Source organism: Perca fluviatilis, chromosome 9 (assembly GCF_010015445.1).
Source record: "Perca fluviatilis chromosome 9, GENO_Pfluv_1.0, whole genome shotgun sequence".
Taxonomy (NCBI): domain Eukaryota; kingdom Metazoa; phylum Chordata; class Actinopteri; order Perciformes; family Percidae; genus Perca; species Perca fluviatilis.
Window position 1 is genome coordinate 26,320,186 of NC_053120.1, and position 22,170 is coordinate 26,342,355.

The following is a 22,170-nucleotide window of genomic DNA, read 5'->3' on the forward strand; positions in this document are numbered from 1 at the left end:
GCAGCTGAGCGTACTGAAAAAGGGGAGGGCATCCCTGGACTTTTTGTACTTTAGAAAACCTACTTTTCATTTGTTTTAGCACACACCATTGCCTCTTAATGTATGTACACAGCTCATGGTTTCACTCACATTAATGTTTAAACAATCTTCACTTTTATCTTACAGGTAAAAATGAGAGGCCACCATACCCTCCCTTTGGAAGCCAGGTATGTTAACATTAAGCCTATTCCTTGCATCTCCCCGCAATGTTACATGTGTGTGAAGGCTTATTTCATTTAATTTGTCATGTAAAGGAAGCCCTGTTTTCTCACTTCCCTTTTCATGTTAAACACTTTGAATGAACTGTCTTCATTTCCTAGAAGAGAAGCTGTTGTGCTGTGCTATCCCACGCCCCTGTAAGTATTATTAGTAAAACCTTGTTTCCCCGTCTTTCTCTATTCTCCTAGCCTGGATTTCTTCCTAGCGACATAGCGATGCCCAGCCCAGATGCCATGTCCCCCTCTGGCCTGAAATCTGGCTCCCAGTTTTACCCGTCATACCCAAACAACCCCAGGAGAAGGCCGCCTGATGGAGGCATAGGTAAGATAACAGGACAAGACATATGACATGTAGGGCCAGTCATTTCTTTCTTTCTTCATTTTCATCATCCTCCACCTTTTTGTATTTGATTCAGTTAACTGGGGCTGCAACTACTCATTTTAATTTTAGATTAATCTGCCCATTACTTTTTTGATTAATTGTTTGGTCTATAATATATCAGAAAATGGTGAAAATATTGCATCACAATTTCCAAATTCAATTTGTTAAACCATTCATCGATTATCAAAATAGAATTGACTAACTGAATAATCAACTAATTGTTTCAGCTCCAATGTTAACTCTTAGCTTTTTATATTATGTTGGAGCATAGATATGAGCAATTTGTGTTTGATAATCTCTTTGTATTAAAGATTTGTTGAATGTAGATGAAAAATTACTATACCCCCCCCCCCCCACAAAGCTTTATACAGATGAAGGCACAGCAACATTCATTCACACTGACAGACTCACTAGGATACACGTGCTTCAGTGTGTATTCTATTCAGATAAAGAGACTGTACCTGAACTGACATACCATTGGCAAATGTCTTTGCTAAGTCCTTATTTGTGTTTTTATCTCTCTTTCCCCTTTTCTCTGTCTCTGCCTGTAGAAACCCAGCCAAAGAAGATTCGGAAACCCCCTGGCCTGCCGTCCTCGGTGAGAGCTTATTTCTGCTCACCTTCACAGTTCTCTCTCTCTCTCTCTCTCTCTCTCTCTCTCTCTCACTCACTCACTCACTCACTCACTCACTCACTCACTCACTCACTCACTCTCACACACACACACACACACACTTGCTCCACATATACACACAGACAAACGCACCTACACACAGACAAACGCACCTACACACTGCTCTCCCCACTCTGCTTGAGCAGTTCTGTGACAGACAGGGGTAAAGACCCTCTGCTCAGTCAGACTCTGTGAGCTGACAGTCAGGCAACTTAGGCCCCAATAACATCATCACTGTAGTTGTCTCTACGCCACACTCAAGTGGTGTTCAGGGTCTGGGTTGTCATGTAGACGAGCAATTTTATAGGATTTTGAGGTACTTTGTCAAGTCTGGTAACTCGCATGTCTCATATGTTTCGTGTAGCCGGTGGACGAGGGGTTCAAGTAGATTGGATTTTGGTGGCTGGTTCAATTTTGGATCAAGTTCAAAGTTTGTAATAAGACATATGAATTTGTTAAGGACAATGTAGAAAGCATTTGAGAAGTTGTTTGGCTAAATAGCAACTATGTGATCTGTCTCATCAAAGTTTCCCTGCTTTGAGTGTATATATATGTGTGTGTGTGTATATATATATATATATATATATATATATATATATATATATATATAGATATAGATATAGATACTGGATTCAATGAAGTGCTATTGAACTCCAATCCTAGACCCAAGCGCTACGAAGTACCATACAGTGCTTTTGACTTACTGTGCCAAGTGTCACATTTTGTCAGTGGGCCTAGAATTCCCAGCAGCTGATGTGCGGATGATGGCAACCACACATAGCTAGAAACACAAGTCACTGTGACATGTTTGAATGTATCTCACTGTTAGTTTAAAGTGACTTGAATCAGGCAGCAGTTGCCCACATTATTCCCATTTCTAGATTATTTCCACTAAGTCCTCTGTGCTGATTACCAGCCAGTCTGTCCATACAGCTTCAGCTGTTGTAGATCATAGATGATTCAGAGGCCATTTGCTCAATTTGAAAACCACATAGCTTTTTCAAGGTACATGCATGTATTTGTGGTCCCAACAGATTCTTTGCTTTGTAAAATAGCAAACATGATATTTCAAATCAGAAGAACCCTACCAGGTAGTAGCTTGTGTTACTGTTGCTATTAGAGCCCAGTCTTGCTGCTTGAGCTGCTACTGGATCATCAATATGAAATACTGCCATTGCACAAACATTTTCTGTCACCAGGTCCTCACGCTACTGTAGTTCTCAGATGACAAGAGTGACCTAAAAGAAAAACTGTAAATGGAACCTTTGCATCTCCTCACTTGTGGCATCCATGTTTCAGCATAGCACATTGAAGCAGTATACCAGCAACACATGCAGAGGAGAGAAAGATTAAGACGAAGAAGTTATTTACCAGTTTTTGTAAATATTGGGTTTTAAAATGCAATAACTGCACATTAGCCCTGAATTTCCCCTACAATTTAATCATCTTATCAAAATATGTGCAACATCTACTAACAAAAGTTAAAAAGAAAATGGACTCATGCCTATGCTGATGTGTGTTTTTTTTTTTTTTTTTTAAACGCATGGATGAAGTAAATTCAAAGGATTTATATGGTTGACTAGGTCCAAATCACAGAGCCATGGATGTGTAATCTGGCAAGAAATGAAGTCAAGCATTAACAGTGTTATGTTTACTCTCTTAGTTTAAGATTAAGTTACAACAGATGCAACTACTGTAGCCGGCTGCATTGATAAGGTGGGTTCATATCAGATCGACGACTAGTCGGTATGGAGATGGATCAGACTTGGACCTGGTGAACTTGCTGCTTAGCTCATTTCTTGATCTGTTGTTCATTGAAGGAATCAAGGGTATCTGTTTTCTTTTTATTTCATATGGCATCAGTGCTATCCCCCACCTGTGGGTGTTGTTGTGTTGAAGTGGCTGCTGAAACCTCTGTGTGTAGACGTACTTCGCTGTGGTGACTACATCACAAAGATTGAGTGTGAACACTCTGTCTGGCCAAAACCCCCTCTTTTTCACTGTCTGAACCTCTGTCATTCCCTGCAGTGTGAACGATGGCCGCGTGGTTTTAGTGCGAATGATGAGATGTCTGTGTGTGAACCCCCCTCCCCCACTCCCCCCAGCCCTCCGCCTACGCTTCACCACATGATGGCCTGGGTGGGCCTCCCCCTGTGAGTGACCCAGTTGTGAGGCGCGATGCTTGCGAGGCCTCTTAGCCCCGTGTCTGAGCCCAGATTAATGACTGCTGATGATGATGATGATCCTGTGGTCTTTCGTCCTGCCCACACTCCCTCCCTTCCTGCTTCTCTTCACCACCCCATCAACATACTTTTCTTTTTTCTTTATCTACTTTTTTTCTTTTCTTTTTTTACTTAATTCATGTTGCTGTAAATCAGCAAATGCGCAAGTAATAGCTACACTGTGTAAGGATATTTCTCTTTCCCCTCAAGCTCCTGGACTTCAGTAACCCACCACTACCTGTACACAAGATCCTTGCCCTAAGCCCATGAACCTTCACCCCCTCTTATCTGCAACAATCAAACATGGAGCAACTTCTCTTCTGCCCCCTAGTTGTCCAATAGACTTAATACAAAACCCTTGTGGTTGAATAAAGCGGTTTGAGGTTAGTTTGATGTTAATCTTCATCTACTCTCCATCCCTTGCCACAACCAATGTTCTTCTAGTGTAGAGACCTTTACACGGTCATAACCTGAATAACATTAAACCCCTATTAGTTAAGGATTTTACCCTAGAAATCCCTTTTCTTCCTGAGAATACAATTATCCAGCACCAGGCATTGTGTAGCTCTGTTTCCATCTAGAGCAGCAGGATTCACTCGACATTGTTCCCCGTGAAAGAACAACTCAAAGCCTATTGTTAAATGAAGCCATCTCCGTCATGTTTTCCCCTGAATTAACCGTGATCATTTTAAATCCCCTGTTTCCTTCACACTCCCCTGGCCATATCAAGCTTTGTTTAAGTCATTTAGATTACCTTCTCCTGTCCCCCTTCAACACCCCTTATCTCTCTACCCATTTCATAAATCATCAGGGCCTTCATTTTTTCCCCTCAATCCTCCCCCTTGCCCCCTTGCCACCCCCTACCCACTTCTCTCTCTCTCTCTCTCTCTCTCTCTCTCTCTCTCTCTCTCTCTCTCTCTCTCTCTCTCTCTCCCTCTCTTCGCTCCCTCTCCTCAGCCCAGCTGCCTGTGGAGTTGGATGTGGTCCAGGAACAGGCAGATGGCTCTGTAATTAGAAGTGCATCTCTCCATTCCCTTTCCACTTCTCCCTGTTAAATCAAATTACAGAAAAAATCCCTTCTCTGGATTAGCATTCTTTGCAGCATAGCCTCCGTTCTTTTCCTCTATCTGCCATGTTCCACTGAGAAGGAGAGGAAAAGACGGACTGAGTGGTGACTGGTGTTGAGAAACTGAGGGCTTCTCATGTGTGTGTGTGTGTGTGTGTGTGTGTGTGTGTGTGTGTGTGTGTGTGTGTGAGAAGGGAGGGGCTGCAGTCTAGGCAGGGCGATGTCACTAGGGTCCTGGGAGCTAGAGGAAGTGCTCACTGTGCACTGGGATTCAAGCCGTCGCTGTGCCCAGCATGGCATGGCCGCTGTGTTCTCCTCCACAGACAAGAAGCCGGCTTGCCTCCACTCCCGACAGACTCCCTCTTGCCATCTTGTGGCCACTTGAAGCTATTGTAATTAAATGCTTTTCAAAAGCAAGGACAGGGTGGATTGATACCTTAGTACTTTGTCTCTCATCATGCTCAGGGCTGCAAATCCAGAATCAGATGTCCAACTGTTGATACATGTCCAACTCACATACATACATACATACATACACCTTTTTTAAGTCACAGTCTAACTGCTTACTGTATGCATGTTTGTTTAGGTATATGCTTCCACATCTGGTGATGAGTATGCAAGAGACAATGGAGGATATCCTGGTGCTAAGCCTGGAGCTGTCTACCCTGGCTCTTTCTATATGCAAGGTAATGTTCCACATATCATCAATGGAAGTCATTTGTTCTGTGATCCTATTTGTGAAGGTGTTTTTCACATTTGCAAATGTGTCTCCGCTTTTCTCAGAAGACCCCTGGTCGTCTTCTGGCTACTCTGCCATGCTGGGTAACTCTCCTCACATTGGACAGCCAGGCTCCTTCTCTGCAATTAACCCACAGGACAGGATGGTGTGTAGAAAAGGCCTCAATTTTCAATCATGTATTGCTTTGTTTTTATTATGGCTCACGTCTTCTAGTGTTGCTTGTAAGGAAATTATGTGGTGAACTCCAAGGGATAACCTTTCACTGAGAGCGAAGACTTTAGCGTCTGTTCTTCAAAAGTGTAAAAAGTAAATTTTCTTTAATAAAACCACATATCATATGAGATGCATGAACTAAATTACCGGTTAACATTTTAGGTACTACATAAGGTTGAATAAATAAACCTTAGTCTTCCTTCATGAAGCATTTGTCACATTTGTTTATTTTTCTGTGAGGGGTCTGTGCCTTATGAAGCTACTTGTATCCCCTTTCCAGAAGCGTCAACCCCTGCCTCTGTCCCCACAGAACTATCCTCTGCATGGCAGCGATGTCAACGGCTTCCACTCAGCCCCCACCACCTACAATCACACACCCACCATCAACGGAGAAGGCATCATGGGTAAGGAACTTAAAATGAACTTATCACACTAGTATCTTGGTAGTGTCTGTCCCATGGTCATTTGATTTTTTTCTTTTCTTTTCTCAAAAACAAATTACCGGATCATCTGACTCACATTATTTATTTTGTCTCTGCAGCCAACCGAGGCACCACAGCTGGCAGTTCCGGAGATGAAATTGGAAAGGCTCTTGCCTCAGTGAGTTTTTTTCTGTTTGTTATTCTTTTTTTTTTTTCTTCTTTCTTTTTTAGTGCTGGGCAATGAAACAATTACAGTAATTTTGTTTTATTTCCTCTCAAGTGAAAATCTCTGATGTAGATTTGTGTGGCAAGAGAACAAATGAGTACAAATTTTAACTAAGAATGGTGACCGTCAAAACATTTTCATCAGTGGTTTAGCATTATTTTGGTTGTTCCTTCAAAACAGATGAATGTCCATTTTAAAATTTGCTGAAGGCACGTCTTCAGTGAAAATCCGTTAAATTCAAGGACCTAATAATTTTTTACAATTTATTAATAGTAATAATAGTCAAGGACCTAATAATAGTAATAATACTTCAAGGACCTAATAATATAGTACTCAGTTTTAAAGTGTACAAACAATTCTCAAGTCTGATTTTGATTCAAGATAAATATTGTATGATATATATAGAGATGTACCGATAGACTGGCCGGTGACTGGAATTGGCCGGTTTTCATGTGCTCGGCCATCACCGGCGACCGGCAGGTCAGTCTGACATATGCCAATTTCATGCCGATCAATACTACAATTAACTGACAACATAAGTGATACGAGTTACGGTTTCACAAGGACGCACGCCCACACGGACGCGTGTGTCGCTCGTACCCGCTCGAGGTGTGAAGTGCGTGTCCGTGCTATTCTTGCACATGTAGGGAACCTCGTGCAAAATGGTGGTTCGAAAAAATGAAATTGGAATCGGCTAAAATCGGTATTGGCTCGCCTAACTCAATGAAAATCGTAATCGGCCTAGAAAGTTGTAATCGGTGCATCTTTAATGATATAGAAACATTATTTCATGTAGAAAAATCTATTGTGGTGACACATTGTCCAGCCATAGTTCACTGTTTGACTAAAATGCAATGTAATGTATTCTTAAGGTGTGCCATAATGTTGGGGTGTTTTGACCAATTCTTTCAGATTTACCCGTCGGACCACAACAGTAATAACTTCTCCTCGGCTCCGTCTACTCCTGGATCTCCTCAGGCTATTGCAGGTACAGTTCGATTATTACATATAGATCATAAGAGCGTCAAATTGTTTCTACTTGTATATGAAAAGTCAACCTTTTGAGGTTTTAATGTGTTATGCCGAGGCACTTAAAGGCATTTAATCTCCAATCACCCCGTAATGTGTCATCTAAAACACCAATATCAAAAAAATCTGCATTTTCATAAACACATTATTTAGTCTTTTGAAAGACCTTGTCTTTATTTTACCCGCATCATTTAGGTACTATCTTGCTTTGATGCAAGATTCTTGTCAACCTAACAGCTGAGTAAATTTTGCCAATCAGAAGGTTGGTAAACTCAGTTCAGGTGGTTTTATCCTGTGCTTTATTCTCACTCATGCAACCACAAATTTGGATAATATTTCAATTTCAGCCACAGAATACCTACATCTGTCCAATTTATTTAACTTGTTCAGTTTGATTGCAACCTTGTTTTTGGCACACAAAAATGAATCAGTTGAAATTGTTGGAGCAAAAATGATCCTCTGCATGTTTAATATTCTTCAGCACAGAAATGTGTCTGCAGCTCCATCTGCTGTAAAGTTAAGAATTACCACTATACACTTTCCCAATATTTCTCTCTACAGGAGCTCAGTCTCAGTGGCAAAGACCAACCACACCCAACTATGAAGGGCAACCACACACACTGGTATGTTAAAACATTTCTCTGCCACATCAAAGTTAATTTGAAGCGAGAGGTTGCCATAATATATTCTTATTTTAGTTAAGTACACAGTACAGTGCAATTAATTATTTCTCAGAAACATACTGTGCATGTATAATGTAAACTGTTTCTTTGACTTGTATTCTGTTGTTATATTGATATCTAAGTGCACGCTTATTGTGTTTATTTAGCAGAGTAAAATGGAGGACCGTTTGGAGGAGGCCATCCATGTACTGCGTAGCCATGCTGTGGGCCAGGGCTTAGAGGGTGCCCCCGACATGCACAGCCTGCTCTCTGCAGTACACAACGGGGGCCTCGGGGGCCTCTCTCCAGCTTTTCCCAATGCAAGCCTTGCCCTCAGCAACAGACATCCTGCCATGGTGAGTCACCTACGCTGCTCAAATTGTGTTTCATTTGTGTGCGTGTTCAAAAGAGACTTGGACTTCTGATTATAAATGACAAACATGAAGCAAACAAAGGTCTTAATATGTGTTTGTGGTTAATTTGATCACGTACATAATATCAATCAACACTCCTGAAACCTCTCTGCAAGAAGTTTGTTTTCTTACTGACATAATGGAGATTGAATTGTGTTGGAAGTACATGCTCATTCCATCAGCCATTGCTGAAGAAGCGGTCTTTATCGAGGTTGAAATAAACCTACTATATGTTGTTTGTAACTTGGCTTACAAGAATCGTAACGTGCAATACACTTTGAAGTATTGATTGATAGGGTACCTTGATTTTATGGTATTAAATCGCCTTTTAGAAGAAATTAGTTTTCTGTTCTAATTAGCAAGAAAATATGAGGAAAAAAAACAAAGAAATTGCATTCCTAATGCAATTAATTTAATTTCCATGAAGAACAAAAAATGTCAAATGTATTATCATTTGTGCCATCTGCTGGCCCAAAGTAAAATTGCAAGCAATTAGGAGTAAATGGTATTTTTATGCATCTTGTTTTAGTGAGTTAAATGGAATGGTCCCCGTGCACTGCGGCTGCCCACTGCTCCTGTATATAGGATGGGTTAAATGCAATGGGCAAATAAAGTTTCTATGTATCTAGGTGCTTAGAAATGACAATGGCACCCTTCTCCTTTAATTAACATTGGTTACACCAAAAAGATGTTTGCAAAAAACCTATAACATTTTTAATGAGCAACATCAATAATTAAATATTTGCTCTCACACAGTTGTGGACACGTTGAGTTATTTTTTCTCTCTCATTATGTCTTGAAGTGGCAGTCTGTTTTCCTAAGGGTGTAGTTATGATATGTCTGGCCACATCATGTGCTTCTCTACCTTCACCAGCAAGGAGGGAAACACGAGGAGCCCACAGGCCTTCCTCCCAGCAGCACTCTTCTGCATGGTCATCACGCATCCGGACCCACACCGCCAGTTGGCCAGCCGGAAGGCTTTACCAGTAAGCCCAAATAGATATCTTGTTACGTACAGTAGAGCATGTCCGTTGTTGTTCAGTAAAACTGCACCATAGTAGGTCTTGTATTTAGTCGTATCATGATTGAGTATCTGGGTGTTGAAATCAAAACATTTGGTTTTGTGGCAAAGCTTGTGTACATACACAGTGATATGCATTTGAGAATTCTTCAGTGATCTCTGCTTAACTTTATTAGCTTTCCATGTTCGTCTGTTGTATCACATCCCCTCTTTAGAGATGTTTCAGTACTTTGGAACATTCTAACAGCTATGTGTTTGTCCCTAGGTCTCCCTGGTGGTTTGGCCCGCTCCACACACTCCTCTAGCAGCTCAGACATCAAAAGAGAAGACAAAGAGGATGATGAAAACTCATCTGTTGCAGACAAATCCGAAGACGAAAAAAAGGAGTCCAAGGCAGCACGCAGTCGAAGGTAAGGTGGTCCTTACTGTTTTCTAGTCTTTGTGCTCTAGATTTGTGTTTTTAATCAAAAACTTTATAAAACTGCATTTAAAAAAAGAGAGGAAAAAAAAACTGCACTTACTGAATTTAATGGCATGAAATAAAAAATTGTATCCCACAAAGGCGGAGATTGTCTTGACACAATTGCCAAGTGTGAAAATATAACGGAACTTAACGGAAATTTCTGCTGCAAGGTTCCACATGTCAGCTGTTAAATGACTAAGACAATGTTATTCATCTTAGTCATCTCCTCTTTGCTGTGTGCCCCACTGATTGCCCAGACTATGTTAGGTATTTAACAATGTTGAAATCCCCCTTCCCTTCATGTCACGCTTTCAGAAAGGAGGCGTTGACCCTCCAGATGCTCTCTAGCCTTTCAGACCAGAAAGATGAGTAAGTTTCTCCAATAGAGGGGCAATTTCTTGTGCTTTGTGGGCTCTTGCACATTGTGAAGCTGGTGTTGAAAATCTGACTTTTGATTGGTAGAATCATAGATATAAAATGATATCTTGGATAATGTTTTTCAAGGATTCCCTTTTTATATAGTATGCATTCAGTACAAAGTTTAACTGTGGGTGTACAGTCCCTGCTATTGATGCTAAATTTAAAGTAGCTGAATGCTAGTCATAAGGTCACACTAAGGTATTTGATGGTATGTCTTGAAATGTCTTTCTACCTTTGGCTTCATCATTTCATCTGTTTTTGTAACTAGTCTGGAGGACGAAGATGACGAGGACCTTCCTCCTGAGGTGAAGATGGAGCGTGAGAAGGAACGGCGAGTGGCTAACAATGCCCGCGAGCGTCTCAGAGTACGGGACATCAACGAAGCATTTAAAGAGCTTGGGAGGATGTGCCAGCTGCACCTCAGCCACGACAAACCTCAGACCAAACTTCTCATCCTGCACCAAGCCGTCAATGTCATCCTCAATTTAGAACAGCAAGTCAGAGGTCAGTCTGCAAGCAGCACATCATGAATGGGAAGCACAGTTGTGTTTACCTATGTTAAATCCAGTAATTGTTTTATACTGAGAAGGCCTGTTTCTGTTTTCCCTTCTTCCCCTGTCAGAGCGTAACCTTAACCCTAAGGCAGCATGTTTAAAACGCCGTGAGGAGGAGAAGGTGTCTGGGGTGGTGGGTGAAGCACCCATGCAGCTCTCAGGAGGCCATCCTAGTATGGGAGGAGATGGCCACAACCCAGTTGGCCACATGTAACACCAGGTAGGCCTTAAGGATTGGCTACTGAACTGATTATTGAGGATGTAACACTTTGTATGTTATAGGTTTTTTATTTTTATTTTTATTTTATTTTATTTTTTTTACCTACAATAACATTAAAGTTATAATCCTTAAGATTTCAGTCTCAGTTGATTTTGGCAACACCCATGGTTACTGGTGGTAACTGCAAGTGCGGTTCAGTATAGGGCTGCACGACATTGGAAAAAACTGACATTGCGATATTTTTTTTCCTGCGATATATATTGCGATATGAAAAGAGACTAATTTTTACAAGATGACATAAATAGCTCCATTTGGATATAATAAATAATTCTCGATTACTGGGGTGATTTTTGTAGGAGAGTGCATCTACGTAGAAAATGAAATGTGTGAACCATTCTTTGTTGAACTTGAATGCTTTACAAACATCAAAGCAAGTAAGCGCTGTGACTACTATTCTGAAGAGATTTTGGAGAGGGAATTTAGATTTAGGAAGAAACACACTGACTGACATGACTCAATTGTATTCATATAATACTATCAATCCAGGTTAAAGTGAATAATATTAATAATGCATGCATGTTGCTTCCTCTAAATTTCAGGTTGTGGTCGACTAGCAGGGCCTGCTTTGGTTGTTTGATAAATTGATCAACATTGATCGTGATTGGTTTGCTGTGCATGCAGAGCCTGCATGTCATGCACTAGCAACAAACTGTGCATCCAAGAACACTTAAATCTGTGTAAATTCCGTTATATCAGACACAGGCTGCTGTTGTAGATTAGTGTTACGGTATGAAGGTAAATATGGTGCAAAACGTGAGAGCTTGTAGAATACAATGTGAGAACTTGCAGAACAAAAAAATTTAACTTGTATGTTAAAATTTGCACTTGTAAAATAAAAATTTGCACTTGTAAAATAAAAATGTGCACTTGTAAAATAAAATTTGCACTTGTAAAAATTATTCACATTTGAAGTCACAAAAAGAAAAAAAACATGAGAGCTTGTAAAAAAATCTGAACTTATAAAAAAATTGTTAAATTGAAATTTGCACTTGTAGAAAAAAATTCACAAATGTGTAGATTGATATTTGCATGAACACAATGACAGCTGCAAACTTGTAATGCAACATTTACTCATGTACTTTTTTTTTACTCAGGTTGATTTTCCATCACAACCACAACTCAGTGATTACAACCTCTCGAATCTGTCACTGTATGCGCTCTCCGCATCACAAAGAGGAATCTGCGCCTCGACTTTGCAACACTTGTTGCGATACATTTGGTGCAAAACTAATTTGTACCTGTGGACTTAGGCTGTGGAGCTCTGATCCAACAGAACGGGGAAAGCAGGGTTTCTATCGCCAGATGAGGGACAACTCTGTCCGGCTTATTTAGCTATGTCGCACGGAAGCCTGGTTGAATAGCAAGCTAGCGTTAGCTAACTAACCAACCAGCCTGATTCTAAATAAATACCTTTTAATTATCTTAACACTTTTTAACAGTCAAACTGAAACACTGGCGGTGAGCTCCAGGTCCTGCAGACGGACCGTCACCAGCGGGTATCGGCCAGCGAACAACATCGCTATTATTGCCAGAAAGCCCGCTGCCGACCTCGACCTGCAGTCGGAGCTCCAGCGGGACACAGAGAGCCCCGCACACCGGTAGCATCGGCACATCCCCGGCCATGACCACAGCTTGCTTTGCTGATGTTGTGCCTCACTGCCAATCATTGCACCCGCAGGCAGCAACAATAGCTTCTGCAGAATTACATCCACCTCGCGGGCAGCGTAATTATTTTTGCCGAATAATGCGTCATTTCTTAACCCTCGTTGCTGCCGAGATTTGCACCCAGGTAGCAAGGAAATGATAGTCTGATAAAACATTGATGTCTCTAAACGTTGTAAAATTATAATCATCATTGATGAACATGACAAAGGAATGTATATAGCCTACATTTTAATTAAACAGTAGCTACTTTGCCTTATAAAATCATTATTTCCCCTTATGGATGGAAGTCTTGGCAGGGATGCAGAACGGCACGCGTGTTACCCGCTGATGACGGTCCGTCTGCGGCTGCAGGACCTGGAGCTCACCGCCAGTGTTTCAGTTTGACTGTTAAAGTGTTTAGATAACTAAAAGGTATTTATTTAGAAGCTGGTTAGTTTAACGCTAGCTTGCTATTCCACCAACACTAGCGGTGAGCTACCGGTCGCGGGGCTCCGCGTCCCGCTGGAGCTCCGACTGCAGGTCGAGGTCGGCAGCAGCTTTCTGGCAATAATAGCGATGTTGCTCCCGCTGGCCGATACCCGCTGGTGACGGTCCGTCTGCAGGACCTGGAGCTCACCGCCAGTGTTTCAGTTTGACTGTTAAAAAGTGTTAAGATAATTAAAAGGTATTTATTTAGAATCAGGCTGGTTGGTTAGTTAGCTAACGTTCAGCTTGCTATTCAACCAGGCTTCCATGCGACATAAGCTAAATAAGCCGGACAGAGTTGTCCCTCATCTGGCGATAGAAACCCTGCTTTCCCCGTTCTCTTGTTGATCAGAGCTCCACAGCCTAAGTCCACAGGTACAAATTAGTTTTGCGCCAAATGTATCGCAACAAGTGTTGCAAAAGTCGAGGCGAGATTCGCCCTCTTGGTGATGCGAGAGCGCATACAGTGACAGATTCGAGAGGTTGTAATCACTGAGTTGTGGTTGTGATGGAAAATCAACCTGAGTAAAAAAAAAGTACATGAGTAAATGTTGCATTACAAGTTTGCAGCTGTCATTGTGTTCATGCAAATATCAATCTACACATTTGTGAATATTTTTTCTACAAGTGCAAATTTCCAATTTACAAGTTCAGATTTTTTTACAAGCTCTCATGTTTTTTTCTTTTGTGACTTCAAATGTGAATAATTTTTACAAGTGCACATTTTTATTTTACAAGTGCACATTTTTATTTTACAAGTGCACATTTTTATTTTACAAGTGCAAATTTTTATTTTACAAGTGCAAATTTTAACATACAAGTTAAATTTTTTTGTTCTGCAAGTTCTCACATTGTATTCTACAAGCTCTCACGTTTTGCACCATATTTACCTTCATATTACGGTTCCAGCGTCGCGGCTCCGAACCGTAACATTAGTTGGGACAGACTCCTTGTTTCTTTAGGCAAACTTTATTAGCTTTAGCCAGGCTGGTAGCAGCTTTCTGCGGTGAAAAATGGCCGGGAGATGTCGTGATTACGTTGCAGTAATCAGGTGATTTAGTTTGTCTTTGCAGCGAACATAAAAAAAACTTCTGACCACTGTAGCTTTACTACCCATGGAAAAGCATGTGCATCACTGTCAGCGGCCTGTCTTAAAGGGGAAGGCTCGGCCGGTAACAAAAGGAGAACGGTGAAAGTTTCTTTTTTATCAAGCAGCAGAGAAGTTGTAGCGTCAACATCGCAAAGTCCTGCAATGTGACTATCGCACATGCGCACATTGCGATGTAGACAATGAAACAAAATATCGTGCAGCCCTTGTTCAGTACTACAAGTCCCAGAATTCTTGGGAAAGAAAATACTCCTGGACTACCGGTTTTGTCAGAAATGCAACAAGAGTTGCCAAAAAAAGTCTATAATTGGTCTTTTCCCATCATTCCATGAGCAATCGCTATCTAATTTAAAGATGCACATGCAGTTATCAACACAACAGCAGGACTCAGTAAAGTTGGTTACCTTGATGAGCAGTAGGTGTGCAGCCTGTAGCTCTTTATCTAACCGCTTGCTCTTCATCTAACTGCTTGCTTCTTCTTGTTCCATTACTTCCTGCAATATTTAAAACTGATCCTGAGTGTTGTCTTGTTATGTAGATGCATTTTTGATAGACAATCGCTCTCTGCACTAACCGTAGTCACAAATACATGGTCTTACCTGTGGCTGCTTTACGATTACAGCCACTCCATGTTTTGCCAGTTGAATGCTTTAAATGTTAAGGAGCAGGAGTAGAACATGTTTCTTTTGAAAGAGCAGCAATTTCCCTTGAATCCCTCGTGTGGAAGGGCAACTAGAATCCAGCATGGGAAGGCGGAATCTCCCACAAACAATGAAAACACAACTACTAAATGTAAATACATTGCTTTTCGGCGAAAATCGCCGTTTTGAATGGGAAAATGTCATCCACATGAAATCGTGTAGATCCGAAGAGTTTTTATTCGGGGAGGTGGGGGATGTCCCAGACCCGGTGCTATTACGGCACCGGTGGCTTAACGACCATTATCTACCGGACCGAATAGCAACGCGGATTTCGGTACCTCATTTAGATGCCACTTAAATGCACGCGCTTCTCTCTGATGCTCCGAAAACGGACGTTAGAGGTAACTGAATAATGTCCCCTTTTTCAACCCTTCTGAGTTTGCAGGTATGGGGGTTAGATTTTGGGAATATCTTAAGGATTATAACTTAAAATATTCATTGACTAGTTTGTAGGAGTCAGTGGGCTCAGTATTGTCATCAATATTTTGTTGATGTCTTTATTGTAAAGGAATACTACAACATAATGTTTGTGGTCCTTGCTTTTTACAGATCTGGTGGTGTTTCCCTGGCTGTCAGAGGATGTGGCCTTAACAGATTTCTTCCACCCATTATTCTCAGTGTGTGTGTGTATATGTGGACATGTCTGTGTATTGTCCGTTCAAGTTTCAAGATGCACATTCACACACTCGTACACACATGCATACTGCCAAAACTGACACAGCCTGTTTGTCGCACTCCCAACCATGACTACAAGCTCAAATGTGAAGAACTTTTTTTTTTTTTAGTTTTGCTTTGTTTTATACATGTAAAAAAAAAAAAATCTTCTTGGTTTCCAAAAGATGATGGAACACCGGAGTACATTTTGTCCTGCCACAAATTGGGACTTCACACACTGCCGAGAGGTGCTCTTGTGAAAGAAAGGAGACCTAAACAAACACAAATTGAATCAAGGATTTGTGCCTAATTGTTACATGTTTTCTATTTGACATTTAAGCAAATTGCTTTACATGTGAGGAACATTTATTGTGTGGGATTGCTTATGTGTATGAGCAATTATTTTTAATGTATGTCATTCCCAGCGTGATGGTACAGTCTTACATATGTTATGTAACCAAGCCCATAGTTTAAGTTGAATTGTCTAAATTCAGTGACTTTTCCTTAACCTTATCAGCAAGTGTTGAAGGGAAGGCGATGGAAAGGTCAAAGCCTTGACAGTTCAAAAGCAGCTTTTAAAAGACGGGAACTCTGACCTAGAGGAAGTCTCTGACTGATGCCTGGTCTCCTCCCACGAGGCATCTGGAGACTTGGAATAGAAGACTCCCTCCTTGAAGGTTATGAATTATCCAAGTGGTAGAGTCTGTCAACTTCAAAACCGTTTTTTCCCATTTGTTGACCACAAATTCTAGTGTTTCTCCAGTAATCCCTTGTCATAGGTTCAGGTGTTTGTACTGCTTTATGTACAAAAGCATACTTAAGACAAGACAAAGCACAGTTGTATAGGTTTAGGCTTAAAAGTTAAGTGTTGACCTGTTGTGCATTTCAGTCCCTGAAAGTCTTGTATAAAAGCCATTTGAGACGCTTGCTAAGTGATCAGCACCACTTAGTGCTCTTACTTACCTAAAATGGTTTTCTGACAATGCCAGCAGAATTAACAGCTCAAGTTTTTCCTCCTTAATTGACGTTCTGTAAAAGACAAAAAAAAAATCTGGGTTCCTTTTGATGAAGGGGTCTCATCAGTCCGCAGTTGTTTGAAGCAGACAAGCCTCAGTGTAATGGAGGCTTTCTTTTCCTAAATGAGCATTCCCACTGAATTACAGCCCCTCACCTTCCTCCTGAGTAAGTTTGTTCTCACACTTCTTACTGAGAGAGGTGTAATTTGTAAATTCACTTCACACATTACTCGGATATGTTTCATTTTTCAAAATTAAATATATATATGAAATATATATTTTTTGTTAGTCTATACATTGTAGATTTTTTACATAAATGGCAATATTAGTTTGAAGTTTAGAGTGTATTGTAGATGAGCTGAATAAGGGGGATATTTGACATTTGACACGGGGACGGCAGAGGAAAAGGGTCAACAGATGATAAATGAAAAAGCGTTTGGTGTATCCTTGATTCCAGTTTTAGTTGTAAGGCGTATCATCAGCTACCCAGATGATTTTTTTTTTCTTTCCATTTGGGGGATTTTGTGCCACAGTCTTGTTGAAGTCTTCTTACTTTATCAGTGAGGCACTGAGGAAAAATGTCGGAAGATTTTTGTCTCTAACAGTAATTATGCAACTGGTATTTGAATGTAGCTACCATACAAATGTGGATCACTTTCATTTTCAAAGTTGTGTTCCTGGGTTTTGTCAGTACAGTATACTAGTTTCCATTTCACCGTTTTCTAATGTTTGCCCTCAAAGTGGCTCTCCGTGTGCAGCTCACTTCTTAGTAGCCTGTACATTTATTTGGAGGCAGACGTCCGTATTTGGGTGTAAGGTAATGGATAATATGGAGAACAAAACAGTGTTATTATGATGTTATTCCCATGTCATATCATGTTGTGAATGGTTTTGACCAACATGTAATCACAAATGGGAGGTAGAGCACATCGTGTGTTTAATTTCTACAAAAAGAGATGAAGAAAAAGACCTATACAAATCAATAGTGTGGCCTTTTCATTCTCAAGACTTAAGATGACATGATGGGAGAGTGATACCTTATCAGTGCCTGAACTTGTATTTTCATTTAAGACAGTTTTATTTTGTGATCCATATCATTTCATATATCATGGAGATTAAAGAGGTACTTGTTCATTCCCCCACCCTCCCTTCTCCTAATGCTTTTTCAATTTTTCAGGAAGAAGTTTAAATGGTATAAAGAGATTTTCTTTCAGTGTATCTAGTTAAATAAATAAATGTTATGTAGATCTTGTTCAGTTTTTATTCCCTTTTTTTTCTAATTATTCAACTGGATTATATTGCCCAAACTGCTGTTTTAGTTAAGGTAATGGGTCCAGTTAATGAGTTTTCTTTCTATCTGCCCTATATTGCTATATAATTTGACATCACTTGACAACAGGGTTCAAGAGATGCTGCTTTTGGCTCCGATTGTCTGCTTTTGATGCACATTAACATGTTTCAGTGTACGTGTTGCTTCAATTTCAATGTAGGGAGTGAGTTTTATTTTCTGTCGTAGCTGGAACCTCTAATGACTTGGAGCATTTTAAGTTTCTGTATATCGAAGTGCAAGCCCTTTGCTGCAGTGACTTTTAGTATATTCAGGATAGTTTCCAGTGACTATTTTCACCTCCAGACCTTTCACTCTTCCAGCTCTTTGATGCCATTGACAGTGACTTTTTGTGAGAAGTTCTAATCACTTCTTTCAAAAAGTTGTATTTGAAGTTTTTCTTTTTAATATTACAAGATCAATAATTGTACTGAATATTGCTGGTTTGTTCCATAAGGAAAATCTGACTTGATGTCATTTAGTATTCTGTGAGCATCCCATCAGCCTACATACTCAAATTATTTGTTTGGGGGGGGGGGGACCTTATTTCTTTACGAGTCTTGACATAGACTCAATGAAATCTGCAGAAAAGCAAGCCAACCACTGCAGGAGCACATGATGTCAACAGAAAATTACAATATTATGATGGAAAATGTTAAGTTGACGGGCTTGAACTTGTTTTGGTATAAGAAAGCAGTAATAAAACACTTGCTTTCAACAGTTTTGTCATATCTTTGTTGAACTAAAAGGGGAGACTATTGAGTGTTAAAATACATTCGCAGGTACAGAGCCTGACATCTTGGGAGTGAGGACACTGACTCCTGCAGCGTCCTCAGCGTGCCTCACTCACCCTCTCTCTCTCTTTTATATATATATATATATAAATATATATAGTTGAGAACTGTCCTGTATATAACAGTAATGTAGCAATAAATGTGCCATTTTTAATAACAGATTATACCTTTTCCAATGTCTGGCTTTTGAATATTGTATACATAAAAAGGAAAATAAAGGAAAACAATGTAATAAAGGGTTTATTGTAGTTCGGAAAATGAATTTGTTCATATTTGCTATTGTCAATTGCCGGTTAGGGGAACAAATGAGTTTATGACAGCTTCATGATTATGCAACCAAGGCACCACATATAAATTCAAGACCTGATACAAATAAATGCCAGTTGATTTCATAAAGCCAACGCGTGCAGGACTGGAATATTTCATTATTATGAATGTATTACCACATGGTTGCCTAAGGCAGAGTACACAGAGGCTTTAAAACAAATGTGTTGTAAACAGAGACCTTTGAAATGGTGGCCTGAAATGACCCGTAGCTGTGCACGCAGTTTGTTGGTTATTTAAATACCAGGCATAAGAAAGGCAGCCCAGGGTCCTTAACTGCCATCATTGAGAAAACATTGGTGTCAATGGGTGTAGCTAGTAAGAACTACAACCGAGAGGTCACGATGGTCCAGAAAATACTAAATAAATTGGTCGGTACCAAGTACATTACTATTCTAAGGACGTGGTAAGTTTGGTCAACAACAGAGGTGGAGTAACGTTACTGTAGTAGAAATATTTTTTGAGTGACTTACTTGCGTCATGTTCAAAATGCTATCAACGCCTCTGTGTCCTTCTGTGTTTTGCTTAATACAGTATACAGTCTCTCTTATTAGCTAACTTTAGCCTGCTTGTTTATTTTCTACTGACTTAGCTAGCTGGGCTTTTTAGCATGCTTTTCCTAGATAACTGAAGAGCTAGCTAGGTTAGTGGAGGAGGTAAGGTACGGTGTTAACATTGTCAACAAATTGTATTTGTAAGTATTGTGTTATCTTAAATGTGTCAGAGATTTAATTGCTAGGTAACCTTACCAAATTACTCTAATGCCCTCAATAACGCTATCTCAGTACAGAACTGCTCATATTCCTTTGATCAAATATAGTATATCTATATATATCAGTTTATTTATGAAATACTTGACCAGTTTATTAGTCTGATAAACCTCCCAATTATGCTAAATCAAATATACATTATCAGAATTCAGCATGTGCGTTAAAACCATGTGTTTTTTTGTAACATTTTCTCCCTCAAATATGATGGTTTGCCTTACAATGAAATTATACTTGACAGCTGTTTGATTTTGTGTAACTATATTGAGAGCACAGCACTAAAATTGACCTTGCAATGTGCACACAGAAAAACTCAGATGGCCACTGCTGAACAGTAATTTATGAAGATTATTTATAATCAATTAATTTGTTGATTAGCAAATAAACGAACATAAGTACTAATTCATTTTTTAAAGCTTTTCTATCAGCTCACTATTTTTTACTATCTGTTTAATCAGAAATTCACTTTTGCCCATGTATGACAACTTAAACCAGTGTTCAAGCTTGTTTCATTTGATTCTAGTTGTCAGTAATCACAAAACTTATGACTTATAATTATATTAATTATGATAATGAACTCGTGAAAATAGCAACCACTGACTTAAGGTGGGAAAAAATATGTTTTTAAATTTCAAACTGCTGCAGTTGACAGTTTTTCGGAATATGAATATGGTAGCTTTTTGTGAGTTAACCGATAACAGTTTGTGCATAGGCTTAGGGAAGTCTGCATGCTGAAACTTAAAAATGCTGTCCTGACAAAAGTGTAAGCCTTGAAAGAATATCATGCCACCTGAATTAAGTAGTATAACTATCCAAGTTGCTCTTGATACGTGTGTTGCAGTCAGTCCCATCAATGAATCCCATTGTTTTTTCCATCAAGGGTACCAAATATGGCTGCCTGGGGAACAGTTGGTGGAGTGGCGCTCGTTCACTTCACCGACTGGCGATTGGTCCTGGACTATGTGCCATACATTAAAGGGAAGTTCAGCAAGGATGAGTAAAGTCACACAAAACGAAATTGTGAGTGTATTGTTATTATAACCAACACTTGTGTAACTGAGTTTTTCTTCACACACTTTGTTTGCAATGTGCAGTTGGATTGCTCATTAGCTTTAGCCCCACCCATGTACTCATGATAAGATGCAGACAGGTGTTAGGCCATGCCAGGTGTAGGAACTGAACATTCAAGTAAACACAATTGAGTATTGATTAAAGTTTCTGTCACCTTGCATACACTTGGCACTCAACTCATGCATCTGTAAAAGCAACCTCATACTGAGGCCAGAAATCCCCGCTATTCGAAAACATCTGTAGTGCTCACTAACAAAAGCTTATTGAAGGATAAAGGCCATAGAGTTCTTGTAGCTCTTGTAAGCTTGTTAAGATGACAACTGTGCAGACATAAAGGCTTCATGCCTCTAATCTGAAAGCTTTGCAAAAGGGTCAGATTAGTTTTAGAATAGAAACCGAGTCAATTTATGACAAAATAAAGGTTTAGAAAAAGTATACATTGAGCAGAGCTGCCCCGACATATTTATTCATATATATATTATTTTTTTCACTCTGTTCATAATTATGAATAATGTGACATTTTTGGTACTGGCCATTTGTGCTTTCCTACAATAATCAAGTATAATATCAGTATTATAATACTTATATTGCAATCTAAATCCCAGGTAATATCCATGATACCCATTCTGAAATCACACCACAGACATTATATTGATATTTCCAAGCCCTATTAAAATTTATACACCTTCAGAGCCCTCCTCACCATCCCGAACCCACAGCCACTTCCACCTTACCCCTTTAACCCCTACTTGGATGTGGTCTTGTCAGAGAGACAAGGAAGGATGTGCTTTTCTTACACACTGATATGTTCATGTACAATTTGCTAACGAATGGGCTGTGTGTCTTGCCTACAGGACCAGGGCTTGGGAATGGGCACATGGGTGGATTGCTTACACAAGCAAGCTTAAGTATGATGCCCTGGCTCAACAATCAGTCACCGAGGGCTTGTTAGGAGTTTGGACTATGAGATGCACTCTGTATAAATGCTGTTTTTGATCCATTATTATTTAATGTGCATAAATCTTTATTTGCTCCAATTTGTCCAGTTATTCTGCAAAATGCCAACTATTAAAAAGTTTTGTTTAAATTGTTTGCTGAGAGTTTGTTTTTATCTATTTTGTGTTCAATGCTGATTTACTTTAATTTTGCATGGAGCAGTTTTGCTTTTTTACACCATTTGCCAGCTGGTCATGACTAATTGTACTGTACAAGTATTGTGAAATAAAAATGTATTGA

At 39.8% G+C, this 22,170-nt stretch overlaps 2 protein-coding genes across 13 annotated transcripts in view; both read left to right on the forward strand.

Moving 5' to 3' along the window:
- The window catches only part of tcf3b (transcription factor 3b), a 32,589-nt gene extending 13,564 nt beyond the window's left edge, over window positions 1–19,025 (forward strand). For 9 of the 12 annotated variants that reach the window (XM_039810467.1, XM_039810470.1, XM_039810475.1 and 6 more), the window contains 16 exons: window positions 166–206; window positions 447–579; window positions 1,191–1,237; window positions 5,187–5,286; window positions 5,384–5,484; window positions 5,833–5,956; window positions 6,094–6,152; window positions 7,113–7,188; window positions 7,791–7,852; window positions 8,059–8,247; window positions 9,179–9,290; window positions 9,591–9,735; window positions 10,104–10,157; window positions 10,477–10,712; window positions 10,831–10,982; window positions 15,531–19,025. In XM_039810467.1, the coding sequence (XP_039666401.1) occupies window positions 166–206; window positions 447–579; window positions 1,191–1,237; window positions 5,187–5,286; window positions 5,384–5,484; window positions 5,833–5,956; window positions 6,094–6,152; window positions 7,113–7,188; window positions 7,791–7,852; window positions 8,059–8,247; window positions 9,179–9,290; window positions 9,591–9,735; window positions 10,104–10,157; window positions 10,477–10,712; window positions 10,831–10,976 (1,625 nt within the window). In that variant the 3' untranslated portion in view covers window positions 10,977–10,982; window positions 15,531–19,025. The remainder of the gene's footprint in view (window positions 1–165; window positions 207–446; window positions 580–1,190; window positions 1,238–5,186; window positions 5,287–5,383; window positions 5,485–5,832; window positions 5,957–6,093; window positions 6,153–7,112; window positions 7,189–7,790; window positions 7,853–8,058; window positions 8,248–9,178; window positions 9,291–9,590; window positions 9,736–10,103; window positions 10,158–10,476; window positions 10,713–10,830; window positions 10,983–15,530) is intronic. The other 3 variants (XM_039810472.1, XM_039810480.1, XM_039810471.1) reach the window with 2 other exon arrangements.
- Window positions 19,026–19,357: 332 nt separating this feature from the next.
- On the forward strand, window positions 19,358–22,025 carry LOC120565098 (cytochrome b-c1 complex subunit 10-like). The gene is made up of 3 exons (XM_039810486.1): window positions 19,358–19,502; window positions 20,744–20,883; window positions 21,789–22,025. The coding sequence occupies exons 1-2, from the start codon at window positions 19,402–19,404 to the stop codon at window positions 20,862–20,864; spliced, it is 222 nt and encodes a 73-aa protein (XP_039666420.1). The 5' UTR covers window positions 19,358–19,401; the 3' UTR covers window positions 20,865–20,883; window positions 21,789–22,025.
- The last annotated feature ends 145 nt before the right edge of the window (window positions 22,026–22,170 follow it).